Below are 14,755 nucleotides of genomic sequence, written 5' to 3'. Positions count from 1 at the left end.
CGCGCGGTCAAGTTTCTTAAGGTTTCTTTCAAAACCTGCAGACCCCGGAGAAGGCAGGGCTCCAGGTCCTGGCGCCTTACGGTGCACAGTGCAGCTCTGACAGCAACTGCGGGTCATTAGCCACGCTCCCCTTCACCAACCGGGCGCATTCCGGCCTCTGCCTACTCAGCAGATTCGGTCTGGCAGCGCCGTTTTATGTGGAATCGTACATTCTAGCAGGAAAGTCTTCATTACTCACCAGGCAAATCCTCCCCCACCCTCGCCGGGGCGAATTCTATTTTCCATTAAGTGTACTTCCAAGTTTTCTTTTGAAGACACCCCAATGGAGCAACGAGGAGAGCCAAAGAAGACTGCACAGGGCACGTCAATGAAAACACCGAGGCTCCGGCAGACGAGTGAAACCAACTTCACTTGCCGAAAAGTAACAGCTCTTTGGGCAGAAGCGGGAGCTTTAACTTCAACCTTAACTTTTCGGGCGGTCCCCTCTGCGCCCGGTGCAGACCCTGTTTTTCTGCCTGACACTCGGGGATGAGATAGCAGTGACCCAGTGGCTTCCTGCGGTCCCCGCCCCGGCACCCCCACCCGCGTCGCCACCCCAGCTCCGGCCCCGGCGGCCGCTCACCGGAGGGTCCGGGAAGCCCCCGCGCCCGACCGCCCGCCTCACCTGGAGTGGGCTGCCATGGCTCGGCTCACACAGCCCGGCGTCCCGAGTCCATCAGAACCCTCGGCCCGCGGGCTCCTCCGCCCGCGCCGCGCTCCGCATCCACCGCAGCCGTCTGCGACGCTACCCAGCGGACGCCCCAGCCGCGCGGACGCTCAGCTCCCGGCCGCTGCGTCCTCAGCGCCGCCTCCGCCCCCCGGAGCCTCGGCTCGCGCCGAGCCTGACGGACATCCGGGCACAGGGGGCGGCCGGGCGAACCGCACCTCGCTCGAGCCCGGGGACCGGCGCTGCCCACCGCCCCGGGGCACGCTCGGGGCACTGAAGACCACCGGTCGCGTCTCCACCGCCCGCCGAGGGCTCCCCGCTGCCAGTCGGCTCGCACTCCGAGGGCGAAGCGCACGGCCCTCGGCTCCCCTCGAGGAGCCCGAGCTCGCCGGGACCCCCCCGCGGGCGCCGCGGTGGTACGGCCCGCCTCCTTTTAAGGGCAGCGCACTCAGCCGCCGCTGCCTCCAGCCCCGCCGTGTGCAAACGTGAGCTCTGCGGACCCTGGCGCTCCGGCTGGGACCTCGGCGTCCTGGAGCCGCGGGGTTGTGCAGGAAGCGGGCAGTCCCACACTACCTTCTCTGCTTCTGGCCGCCACTGCAGGGCTTGCCATCGGAAACGTCAGGGATCCGCAAGGGACACTGCTTTAACTTTGCTTTCAGTTTTGAGTTTAGTACTGAGAGACAAGTGTTTACACAACGACTTCCCTCTTGGGGCAACGTGCGGATTCACAGAAAACAACCATTTGGGGAAGTCCCCTAATAAATTAAAAGAATTGCTTCCCTCCCCCAAACAAAAACCGTGATGCAAACAACGATTCAATAAACGCTCGAAAGTACAATCGAAACTGCGTCCAACTCGGATATCGGGGATGGCACCAAGCCTTGCCTGGGAAGCGGCTAAGAACTACGATAGGCAGAGCAGCAGGGAAAGGACTTCGGCTTCCCGAGGACCGTCTTGCTGCTGGTGCCGGAAACCCTTAGAGCAATGCTGAAAGGACACTCTTGCCGGGTGCGCTTCGACGCTCACTGACACACAGCCCAATTCCTGAAGACCGAAAGGTTCGACACCAAGACCACAATGTAATGTCTCTCTCTCTCTCTCTAGACTCCCCAGGGTCCTCTCCCAGAGGTCAGAATCACTTTCAGAACAATACAAGACAATGCTGATAGTGACTGACACCTCCGGAGGATTCCACAATTGAGGCCAGTGGTCACTGCTTTTTTTCCACCTCACCACACCCATTAGTGGTCGGGAGAGCACGTGTTCTTTGGGAATGCCCTTAATGAAGTAACTAGTCTTTTTTTTTTTTTTTTTTTTTTTTTTGGTTTTTCCAGGCAGGGTTTCTCTGTGGCTCTGGAGGCTGTCCCGGAACTCGCTCTTGTAGACCAGGCTGGGTCTCCAACTCAGAGATCTGCCTGCTTCTGCCTCTGCAGTGCTGGGCTTAAAGGCGTGCCCCACCACCGCCCTGCTAAACCTTGACTCTTGGAAGGCAGCTATGCTCACCACTATACCACCAACGCTAAACCTTGACTCTTAAGTGAGGTTTCTTTTCCTTCTTGCTCCTCCTCCTCCTCTCTGGGAGACAAAATGGAAGGTGCACGATCCTGAACTGGGGAGCACGTTGGTGGTCCCAAAAACCAGCATTTGTGAAAGTGAGCTAGCCGCAACCCTGAATTGGTTGTGTTTTTGTGTTGTTTCCTTGAAAGAACACTTCACAAACTTCTGACTAGGGCAGCTGGCAAAGTCTTTCTTCAAGGAAAACAACTGCCAGTGTTCAATGCCAAAGATAAAGTTTAAGCTTCCAAGCATTTGGGAAAACTTTACAAATGCCATTGTGAGAGAGACAGTTGCCCATACTCAGAAAGAGATGCTGACAGATCATGGTGACAGTGAATGATTCAAAAGACCTGCGCGACTTAGGGAGCCGTAGGTTCTAAATGACAACGTTTGACAGTGCAAGATCCTGCACGAAGGCCTGGCGAGATGGCTCAGCTGCTCTTTCAGAAGACCACATTCAACAGGACTCCAGCTCTTAACTGCCACTCCAGTGCCAAGGGATCTGAGCTGTCTTCTGGCCTCTGCAGGCAACAGGCACAAGACTGGTGTACAGACATATGTACAGACAAAACTCCAGACACATAAAAATAAGTAAATAAAAATTAGAAAAATATCCTCTTGGAATCTTGAGAAAAAAGATGTTATGAAAATAACTTCCTCAAAGTGCAGTGGTTCACACCAATAAGCTCAGTTACCTGGCAGGCTGAGGCAGGAGGATCAAATTTCAAAGCTCACTTGGACCAACACTCAGACATACCCTTCTCTGTGTAAATCAGGAAATACACTATTGTATAAGGGACTTGTATGCCAACTTTGGTCACTTATTCTGTAAACAAAATAGCCTCAGGTGTAAAATCAGAGAAAACATTATTCATTCAAAATATCCATTAGGAATGGGCTAGAAATGTCATTAGTATTAAAATTAGAAGCAAGTTCTGCTGAAAACTAGCATGTAAATGCTTTTCCTTCTATTCGGGGTTATACTCCTGTCTTACCTTGTATGGGTTTATTCTAAAAGAAAAAAGTAAAGATTCAGCAAGGTGAGGGAGGGAAAGTCTAAGGTGGACACAGTGCCATACACTTTTAATCCAGCACTCAGGCAGACAGTGCTCCGTGTTCCAGGTCAGCCAGGGTTACACAGTGAGACTCCCTGAAAAAAGATGTTTCTAAATTCCTTTTTGGCTTGGCTTTGTGGCCTAGCAGAGCTTTCCTAACCTATAAAAATAGCTCATTGTTTGACCCCCACACCTCAAAACAAATGACGGCACTCTTCAAGTGATAATTGTTGAAACAATTTAAATGTCAATAAAAATACAACAAAATTTTCCTATCAAGGTGAAACAAACCTGACAGTCTCTGGATTCTGAGTGTTTTATAATGTAAATTAGAATAATCTGCCAGTCGGCGGTAGTCCACATCTTTAATCCCAACACTCAGGAGGCAGAGGCAGGTGAATCTCTGAGTTCCAAGCCAGCCTGCTCTACAGGATAAGTTCCAGGATAGCAGAGAAACCCTATCTTGAAAAATCCTCCCCTACTCCCCCCAAAAAGAATCTAAAATGGAAGTGAACCTCACTAGTAGTAATAGAACAAAACAAACTAGAAGTCCAGGAAAAGTCACCCCAGTGGAGGCTGTGTGAATAAAGATGGGCCAATTTCAACACTGTTGTTGCCAAGTGCTTTAAAATCGCCATTACGTGGGACCCAAGGTCTAATTGGGAAATGAAAGTGAGCAAAACCCACTGGGAAGGTGTTGAGAGCACACAACTCTTTTTGGCTTTTCTGATGAAGTGCTGAAGCTCAGGGTTTCCATGGCAGTCATCTCAGAAGCACCTGAGAAAGTTAGAGACTGCCAGAGTCCAGCTGGCTGGAATGAACACGGACGGCTCTCGCTCCAGACGCAGAGGCAGAGACAGGCGGATCACTTAGAGGCCAGCATAGTCTACATACTAAGTTCCAAGTCAGTCAAACTACATATAAGACTCTGTCCTAAATAGTAATTGGCTCATTAAAAAATTGAAATGTAGAGTTGTCTTATTACCCAGTAGACTTTCTCTTAATGATAGACAGCAATTGTGAGACAGCAAAGCTCATCATTCACACAACAAAAGAACAACTTTCTCTTTCTACATTTCCTGAATCCATTACTCCCACAGGGGCCCAGGGTGCTCAAGTTAGCAGAGGGCAAACTTTACAAGCTGAGTGGGGCAATCGTTGTACCTCCTGAATGCCAGGAGGACCTTTTCATTAGCTCTTTAAATAAATGAGCTTTCAAAATAACTCTTATGTGTGTGTAATGCTAACTACACACAGTATTCAAGCCCAGGGCTGGTATGTCTCAGTCAAGCCCGCTAGCTGTAGCCCCAGCTAGATGTATTTTAAATAATCACCAACTCAACTGAATCTGTCCAGAAATGAAAACTAGGTAAGCCATCGTTGACTGAAACGGTGGGATCGGCAGTTTAAAGCCATACTGGGCAATGTATCTATCCAGTTGGAGGGACCTAGGCTACAAGAGACCCTGTCCCAAAAAGCTAGAAGAGAAGAGCAGGTAGGAGAGCAGCAGAGGAGAGGTGAGAGGAATGAAGGAAGGGAAGGAGAGAGGAATAGAGAGGATGAGAGGCAGTTCAGAGCCATCACTGAGGCACTCCACTGTTACTTTGATAAAGCACACAAATATGTTTTTAGATGCCTATTTAAATTCCAAAGTACGTGTTATGTAGACCAGGCTAGCGCAGAGCTTGCACAGATCTTGCCTCTCCCTGGCTCAGCAGTATTGGGACTCAGGGACTGTACCACCGCACCCAGCATATCATACAATTTTTTAAATGCAAGCTGCCATATTCGCTCTAAAATACCTCAGTGTACACATTTGTACCACAATGGGCATGTGACTGTCATAAACCAAAATGGCCTGTGAGCCACATAGGTCAAATCTCCCAAGAAATGCCGCTTCGTTTCAGTGTGTTATAGTTGAAAAGGATGTGGTCAAAATCACTTTGCCAAAAAGAAGTGTTCCAGATTCTAAAAATAAAATAACCCAAAACAGACAGAGGAGAAGGGAGAAGAGGCGAGTGGGAAGGGGTTGAGGCGTCTTCCCCTGCATGCCTGAAATGGGGGGGGGGGGCTACCTCCACACACCCCTCCCTCAACGTTTCACCTACCTCTGCAAACTGGGGTGATTGGGGGGTCACAGTATGTGTAAGGGCAAAGAAGGGCTTAAGGAAATCTATTTCCAGATCTCTGATTTCCAAATGCCCCCCAACCCCAAACGCCTTCCTTGTTACAAACGATACTCTCTCTCTCTCTCTCTCTCTCTCTCTCTCTCTCTCTCTCTCTCTCTCTCTCTCTCTCTCTCTCTCTCTCTCTCTCTCACACACACACACACACACACACACACACACACACACACACGTACTTCCACTTGCCCTCCCCATTGGATAAAGAAAAGCAAGTCTCTAATCCATTTCAAATCGATCTGAAATGGTGCTTGCTCCAGGATTAAGAACCGTACCACTTCCAAGGCACTGCTCTCTCCAGAGGGCGGCTGAGTCCCAGTCCTGGAGCTCAGAAGTACTCCTGCTTGACTCCTCATCAAACACATCCACATAGCAAACTGATCACAGCCAGCCCTCACACCTTGCCTCCCAGGCATTCAGGACAGGAAAGGAAGGACAACCAGCTGCTCAGACTTCCTGATCTCACTGACTACTTTGAGAATGAGGACTTGCAAATTTGTATCATTTTAAAAGAGAAACTCAAACCAAAAATTCCCATTTTCTTCAGGCATGCACTTGTCCTTATCTTCTATTTCTCCATTCATAAAACCTTCTATGTCAGCTCTCCCTCAACGTCTCTGCCCCTCCATGCAAATAATAGTTCTTAGCTCAAAGTTTCACTTGTCCATCCCCATCAGCAACACAGACAGGTTTTTGTTTTGTTTTGTTGTTTTTCAAGACAGGGTTTCTCTGTATTGCTTTGGAGCCTATCCTGGAGCTCGCTCTGTAGACAAGGCTGGCTTTGAACTCACAGAGATCCGCCTGCCTCTGCCTCCTGAGTGCTGGGATTAAAGGCATGTGCCACCAACACCCGGCACAGTTTGTTTTTATTATTTATTTGTTGGTGTCTTTTGGTTTGGTTTGGTTTTAGAAAGGGTCTATTACCTAGCTCTGGCTGTCCTGAAATGCACTGTGTAGACCAGGTAAAAGTCTCAGAGTTCCACCTGGGACTCCCAAGTGCTGGGATTAAAGGCCCATGCCACCATGCCCAGCCTACAAAGTTTTTAAAATGAGCTCTCCTGCTGTGTGATCTATAGTGATTTTGACCTCGGTCTTCTGGCTTCAACACCACTCCTGGTTGGGAGTATGCCTTTAACCCCAGCACTTAGGAGACAGAGGCAGGCCAGCCAGAATAAAACTATTATGTATTCGCTTGAAGGAGTTACAAAGGATGCTCCACATAGCATCTCACCAGCTATGAATTGTATCTTCTATTACCGTGCTTTAAAAAACCTGAGAAACCATCCATCTGGGCGGTGGTGCACACCTTTAATCCCAGCACTCGGGAGGCAGAGGCAAGAGGCAGGCGTATCTCTCTGAGTTGGAGGTCAGCCTGGTCTACAGAGCAAGTGCCAGGACAGACTCCAAAGCTACACAGAGAAACCCAAACTGAAAAAAACAAACAAAGGAAAAAAACTGAGAAATCAACATTGGTAAATCCCTCTGAACTAAACTCCATATTTTGAGTTCATTTGTTTTCCCATTAAAGTATCACATTTACACTGCAGTGGGAGTTTCTTCTGTCCTTCCGTTTTTATGATTTTGACGGTGGAGAGGAAGTCTGCCAACTACCCTGTGTCTATCAGTCTGTCCACCCCCTTAAAGAGAGGTTTAAGACATCCTGTCTCAAAAAAATAAATGATAGATAGATAGATTAAATAAATAAATAGGAGGTAAGGGATGAGTGGCACCTCTAAAAGGTGGAAGTGGGGCTGGAGAGATGGCTCAGAGGTTAAGAGCACTGACTGCTCTTCCAGAGGTTCTGAGTTCAATTCCCAGCAACCACATGGTGGCTCACAACCATCTGTAACAAGATCTGGTGCCCTCTTCTGGCCTGCAGGAAGAGCACTGTATACTTAATAATAAATAAAATTAAAAAGTGTCACAGGCCCCAGACCTTAACACAACTGACTTCATGGTGAACGTACCATTCCAGCTGTAAAACTCAGTGTGTAGGCAGTACCACTGCCCAAAAAGGAATCAGAGACCTAATCCAAAGTCCATAGTTCTAGGAAAGCCTCCAAATAGACTGACCTTGCTTTTTTGCTTCTGTAGCCTCGCTTCTGGCTAACTGATCTTAACTGAAGTATGTCAACCCAGGATACAGCTTTTGTGTTTATGAGCTCACCCTGAGAAAGGTTCAGTGCCACACCCAGTATAGTCAAAAAAACTTTCTATTGCCATGAATAAATCCATGTCCAGGTAGTCTTCTCTGTGGATGCCACACGTTTGTAGCAGTAGACAATAACTACTTGGAATGTTTCTACAAATTCTTCTAGAGACTGCCGGAGGAAATAGAGACCCTGGCACTGCTGAGTTCAGCTACCCGAATAAAGGAAACGGTAAGAGAGAAAACTCCACAGTCTAGCCTCCACAGAGCACTGTGGCATGTGTGAGACCATAGTAATAGTAATAGCGATGTCAAATTGAAAGTTGACCCTTCTGTCTGCTCCCTTCTTTGGAGTCTGATTCTGGGTTCCCGGATGTGTGAAAGAATTGAAAAATTGGAGGAATTGCCACAAGAAATAAGTCCACGCTACCACACTACCATGGCTGTGCCTTTGGTTTGCAAAGATCAGTTTCCACACAGAAGAAACCCACAGGTTCTCAACGAGAAAGGAGACCAGGAAAGAAGGGGACATTGATTCATCACTTCCACTCTGGGCAACTCTGCAGGAGGCAGAACTCAAGGGGTGTTTCCCATTAGCAGATCATGAAGACTCTGAATACCACAAAACTATAAACAGTACCAGGTCACCTGTGTTCCTTAACTGTCACAGTCAGAACTAAAAGAAATTTGGGCTCCCTGTGCTTTTTACATGACAACTTCACATGAGCAAATAGGCAGAACACGGGAAATGAAACCCTTTCCACAGACAGAACGCAGATGGGGGAGAGCCGGAGCCAGCAGAGAAACCAGTCAAGGCTGGGGGGACCCCTAAGTACTTCTGGCTCAACAGGGCCAGAGTTGGGCAGAATGGCCCACAACACATGATCTCCTTTCCTCTGTCACTTACTGTTCCAGACATCGATCCCCAGATACAGCAACCCCCAGATGTGACCTTTTAGAGGGGGAAAGTGCAGGGGTGGTGTGGGGACGTCCATGACAGAGTCTGTCAACTTGACAGATCTGGAGTACCTGGGAAATGGGCCTCCAGGAGAGCCTGTAGAGGATCACCCTGGCTGAACTGAGGTGTTGAACACCAGCGCACTGTGGGTGACACCATTCCGAATGGAGAAAAGGAGCTGCTTGCTTCCCGATTATGGATGTGGTATGACCATCTGTTTCAGACTTCTGCAGTGATTTCCACACTATGATAGGTGTAGCCTTGAACCATGAGTCGGGAAGCCCTTTCCCTCTGGGGCAGCAGAGATGACTCAGTGGTTAAGAGCCCTGGCTGATCTTCCAAGGGACCAGGGTTCAATACTCAGCACCCACATGGGGGCTAACAACTGTCTGAAACAACTATCAGAAGGGGATCTGATGGCCTCTTCTGGCCTCTGAGGGTATGAGGAGTGAATGCCGTGAGCAGACGTGCAGGCAAAATAGCCATGCATGTAAAATAAAAATAAATCTTTAAAAAAAGCCCTTTCCCCCTTAAATTATCTTAATTACAGTATTTTATCGCAACAGGATGACAGCAGAGACTAAACACAGTAGATGTTCCTTTATGCATCTGTTTACACAGTGCTTGGGGATGAATCCAACGCCTTGGCATAGCAGGTGAGCATTACACCACTGACCCACAATGCTTAGTGTCTTCAAAACTTGGGTCCAATGGAGAAGGAAAAACAAACAAAACAATTTTAAAGAGATACATCACCACTTCAACTTTTTTAAATGTGCTCTCTCTCTCTCTCTCTCTCTCTCTCTCTCTCTCTCTCTCTCTCTCTCTCTGTGTGTGTGTGTGTGTGTGTGTGTGTGTGTGTGTGTACATCCTCAGGTTTGTATGCATGAGTTCAGTGCCCTTGGAGGTTGACAAATGGTGATGGTTCCCTGAAATTCCCTGACGCTGAAGTTACAAGTGGTTGTGAACTGAGTAACAGAGATGCCAGGAACAAAACTGAGGTATTCTTCAAGAGGCAGTGTGCGCCCTTAGCCACTGAACCATATTCCTCCAGCTTTCACATCCTCATTGTGAAGGCAAGTACTTCCTGATAGTGCGGTGTTTCACAGATGGCTGCTGCAGAGAATCACGTGGGTGATTTGTGTGCTGCCATCCCGACACTTGCCAACACCCTCTAGCCAAGCCCAGGTCAGTGGCTTTGAGGATGGAGTTTTGAGTCAGTTGTTGTCCTCAGGTGACTTAATCTACCTTGAAGCTTGAGAATCTCTATTTTTGGGCCTGACCACGAAAAACAAGCCACCACTCCGCTGACACCCTTAATACTGGCTGCTGGCTTGACAGGTAGACTTTGGTTCCCTAGTCAGTCTGCTGAATCAGAGTGGATTTTCACAAAATTCTCAGGCAGTTCACAATACCATTGAGATCTGAGAAGTGTCACATGTCATTCTGCAAACTCTCCAAGGTAAGTGACCACTGGGGCACTCAGGAGGCAGGGAGAGAGAGAGAGAGAGAGAGAGAGAGAGAGAGAGAGAGAGAGAGAGAGAGAGAGAGAGAGAGAGAGAGAGAGAGAGAGAGAGAGAGAGAGAGAGGCCTGAAGGTAGGGTGGGCTATGCCAGGAGATTGTGCCTCAGAGATAGAAACACTAATCAAAGGAACAGTCATTCATTTCTTTGTGGCTTTTTCCTAGTCCCAAACTACCCCAAAATTTCCCTGAAGACATAAAATGGGGGGGGGGGATTTAAGAATTGGAAGACAGGAATATTTCCAAGAGTTTTGGGGTGTTTTTGCCTTGGGGGAGAGGGAGAATTATACTTACAATTTTCAATACTCACAGCTTCTGAACTACAGAGACCTGGCCTCCCACACACAAATGAGGTTCCATCAACTACTGGAATGTTCTGTGGTGCCAGTTGTAAAAGTGCTGCCGTTATTTCTAGTAAGTGTTTGACATCAAGCAATTCAGAACCTAATTTGGGGTATGAATTTGACATTATGTCTAGGACCAAGGCTCTCTTCAGATAGCCAGGAGAGCTTTATTTGTCTATCTCTGTCCTTTTTTTTTTATTTTATTTTTTGGTTTTTCAACAGTTTCTTTGTATAATGGTCCTGGCTGGCCTGGAACTCACTCTGTAGACCAGGCTGGCCTCAGACTCACTGTGATTAGCCTGCCTCTGGCTTCTCAAGTGGTGGGATTAAAGGTGTGCACAACCAACGCCCAGCTGCAGTCTTCACCTAATTCACAAATACAGTAAGATTAAAACTAAATAAAACTGCCAGGTGGTGTTGGCCCGCGCCTTTAATCCTAGCACTCAGGAGGAAGAGGCAGGCGGATCTCTTAGTGTTCAGAGGCCAGAGTTCTGATCTACAACCAGGGCTCCACAGAGAAACCCTGTCTCAAAAACATTAAGCCCTTGTTATTTCTAAAGCTATATGCAACACTATAGATAATTTGGGGCTACTGATGGGGTGGGGAGAAGAGTATCTGCCTTCTAAGCCTTTACTACCTCAAACAGAGAAAGAGCAGCTCCATTGCTAAGTTGGGGGGGGCAGGGAGTGGGGATAGATCAATGTCCTATATCCCAGGCTAGCCTCCAACTCTCTATGTAATAACAGGGACTTGAATTATTTCCACCTCCCAAGAACTGGAAGATTATCAGGAGTTCTACCTTGTAGCTAAATTCTAAACATCTGAAGATAAAGTGACTATAAGGGATAGAAAGTTAAATAATAACCAATTATTATTATTAAAATTTTCATGCCAGGCGTTGGTGGTGCACACCTTTAATCCCAGCACTCGGGAGGCAGAGGCAGGCGGATCTCTGTGAGTTGGAGGCCAGCCTGGTCTACAAAGTGAGTTCCAGGACAGCCTCCAAAGCTACAGAGAAACCCTGTCTCGAAAAAAATTTTTTTCACGATCAACAGTTGGCTTGGCCCTTGCAGAGGACCTCAGTTACATTACCCTAATTCTTTTTGTTATTGCTTTTTGGTGCTTTTGTTTGTTTGGTTGGTTGGTTGGTTTTTTCGAGACAGGGTTTTTCTGTGTTGTTTTGGAGGCTGTCCTGGAACTTGCTCTATATATCAGGCTGGCCTCAGACTCACAGAGATCCGCCTGCCTCTGCCTCCTGAATGCTGGGATTAAAGGCGTGTGTCAGCAACACCTGGCTATTTCCCTAATTCTTATTGAGTGGCCTGTAACTAGCTTCCCAGGGATCTGATACTTTCTTCTAGGTGCTTTGCAAATTCCTACAGACACATAAAAATAACTTAACAGCCTCTTTTAAAAAAACTACAGTTTACTGAGCTAAAATTATTATTTCAAAGCCTATGTTCAAAGACGTACTTAAGGAAGTTCTGGGGGTAGGGCCAGGGTGGGGGAGCTTATGGTTTTGGGGGTACTCAGCATGCCCGAAGCCCTGAGGTACATCCCTGCATACAAGGAAGATGGAAAGCAGAGAGGTGAAACTCCAGCAAGAGAGATTTTGAGGTTCTCACAATGGGGGACATGTCCCTGCTAATCCAACTAGAACTTGTCAAGGTGAACTCATGGCTGGGAGATTCTCCCTGCTGACAAGCTTGCTAGTGTCCTCACAAGGCAGGAACACTGCAAAGCCAGGGCTAGCCTCGTGCTGGAAAATGCTTAACTTAAGGGGCTCCCCCTGAAAATTCACCTAATGGTCCCTTTCTTCCAGACATGAGGGGGATAGCCCTTGGTGTCTTTAGACCAGAATCCAAAGCCAACAGCAAATGTGAGGGTGACTTTGTAAGAAACTCAAGCTTTCTGAACAGCCTGTTCTACATGCTTTAATAATAGTCAATTAATTCCTGCAACAGGCCTCAACCACACAGTGTGGTCACCCTTGCTGAACACAGATAAGGAAAATGAACCTCATGAGACGGTCGGCTTTCTCAGAGTCATGCATCTGGTAAGGTTCGGGACAGAGATAAGGCCCTCTCACCAGGGTCCAGCCTCAGAACCACAGTGTTCTACCGTCTCTCTTTCTATTGTTGGGCCAGCTCAACGGGTAAAGGTGTTTGCTGTCAAGCATGACAGCCTGAGTTGGATTCCAGGAACCCACACAGTAGGAGAACAGACTCTAATCTCCACTCCATACACTGTGGCATGCACACATCATATATATGCATGGTGCCTAATAAATTACAAATCAATGCTATTGTTAGCTGAGGGTGGTGAATATGTAAACTCCAGCAGTATGAAAGCTGGAGATTTGAGTTCGAAGTCACCTGGCCTGTTTGAGGCCAGCCTGGACTACATGACACTGAAAAAAGAAATAGACCCACAGGCAGACACAGAGAGAGAGAGAGAGAGAGAGAGAGAGAGAGAGAGAGAGAGAGAGAGAGAGAGAGAGAGAGAGAGAGAGAGAGAGAGAGACAGAGACACAGAGACACAGAGACACAGAGAGAGGCAGACAGATACACATACACACAAGGAAAGGCTGTTATATTGAGGAAATAGTCCCAGATCTTTAGAAAAAGTTTTCCTGCCGCTATCTATCTATATTTTGGCACACTACACCCAAATGAAGTTACTTTTGAATTGGTTTGGTTATCTCTAGAAATATCTGGGGTTTAAAGGAAATTCACCGCCAGACTGGAGAGATGGCTCAGTACTTAAGAGCCCTAGCTGCTCTTCCAGTGGTCCTGAGTTCAAGTCCCAGCAACCACATGGTGACTCACAACCATCTATAATGGTATCCAATGCCCTCTTCTGGCATAAGGCATACATGCAGATAGGACACTAATACAGAAAAATAAATAAAACTTAAAAAAGAAATCCAGTGCTTAAAATTGCCTACTATTGTTCAATGACTGAAGATAAGGATGAAAAAACCCTATTTAAAGAAAACTAGGACCCTATAATATTTTCTTTAGCAGATGTTTCAAGGAGAATGGTGACCAAAAAATATGGTTAAGAAACTCAAATAGGTGGCCGGGCGTTGGTGGCACACGCCTTTAATCCCAGCACTCGGGAGGCAGAGGCAGGGGGATCTCTGAGTTTGAGGCCACCCTGGTCTACAGAGCGAGTTCCAGGACAGCCTCCAAAGCCACAGAGAAACCTTGTCTCGAAAAAACCAAAAAAAAAAAAAGAAAGAAAGAAACTTAAATAAGCTACCAGTGGTTCTCAACTTGTGGGTCTTCACCCCCTTGGGGTGGGGGTGGGGGCAACAGCCCTTTCACAGGGATTGCCTAAGACCATTGGGAAACACAGATATTTACATTATGATTCATAACAATAGCAAAATCACCATTATAAAGTGGCAAGGAACTGTATTAAAGGGTCTCAGCATTAGGAAGACCAAGAACACTGGGCTAAGACAATGTCAACTAACAGCACCCGTACATGTGCCTGCTAAGCAAATGCGAGCTGTGGAGAGCCAGGGTTGCAGTATCAATGTCCAACAATCACAGGTGATCACAGGTACGAAATGAGCTGGGCTTGTAGCACACCTGTATCCCAGCACTTGGGCAGTAGAGGCAAGAGAATCAACTGGTTGGCCTCAGCTCCTCCAGGACTTTTAGATTGGTCTGGGGTTTATGGGACCCTGTCTCAAACAAACAATATAAAAACAAAACAAAACAAAATAGGACAGTGGGAACCTTTCCAATTCTATAACTCATTCCTTTTTAGGAGGAGTTTTACCAAGTTTCTGGGGGCACACCATTTGGACAGCCTCACCTGCTTACCACAACACTTAAGCCCCACTTTTGCCAGATAAATGTGAACTGATGACAGCTATCAGATGTTATCCAATAAATGATTGGCAAGAAATTCCTCTCTTCTTCTCACTGTCAGTGCCTAAGGCTGCTGCCTATGGCCAGCACCCTGCTAATGGGCAATCGGAATCTGCTGTTGGGAGACCTCAGAGGTTCAAGAGATACAGTAGTCCCCCTGTGGTGTGCAGTCTTACAGAGATGAGTCCCCTGACACTGACTGTCCTTCATCCTTCTATCTGAAGCAGCTCACGAATGAATGATCCCTATATAGATCTCCCTGCGGGTATATAAGTGCCTCCAAAAAGCTATGCAGCCATCAGGAGGGGCTAAGTCAGTAGTCACTACCTACTAAAAAGAACTTCAGCTTCCACACCCAAGGCAGATTCACTCTGGGCTCTAAATCCTCGCCTATCA

At 47.4% G+C, this 14,755-nt stretch overlaps 1 protein-coding gene across 2 annotated transcripts in view; it reads right to left on the bottom strand.

The window, feature by feature from the left end:
* Aff1 (AF4/FMR2 family member 1) overlaps positions 1-14,755 on the bottom strand; it is a 162,697-nt gene that overhangs the window by 101,857 nt on the left and 46,085 nt on the right. The window contains exon 1 of one of the 2 annotated variants that reach the window (XM_013117979.3): positions 665-1,993. The exons of the other annotated variant lie outside the window; for it this stretch is intronic. Within the exon in view, the coding sequence (XP_012973433.1) occupies positions 665-681 (17 nt within the window). The 5' untranslated portion in view covers positions 682-1,993. Of the gene's footprint in view, positions 1-664; positions 1,994-14,755 lie in introns of those variants that run through there. 2 annotated transcript variants of the gene reach the window in all.

Source organism: Mesocricetus auratus, unplaced genomic scaffold (assembly GCF_017639785.1).
Source record: "Mesocricetus auratus isolate SY011 unplaced genomic scaffold, BCM_Maur_2.0 Super-Scaffold_100006, whole genome shotgun sequence".
NCBI classification, from domain to species: Eukaryota; Metazoa; Chordata; class Mammalia; order Rodentia; family Cricetidae; genus Mesocricetus; species Mesocricetus auratus.
Note: the sequence above shows the minus strand (reverse complement) of the source record. Positions and strands in the feature narration are given on the sequence as shown.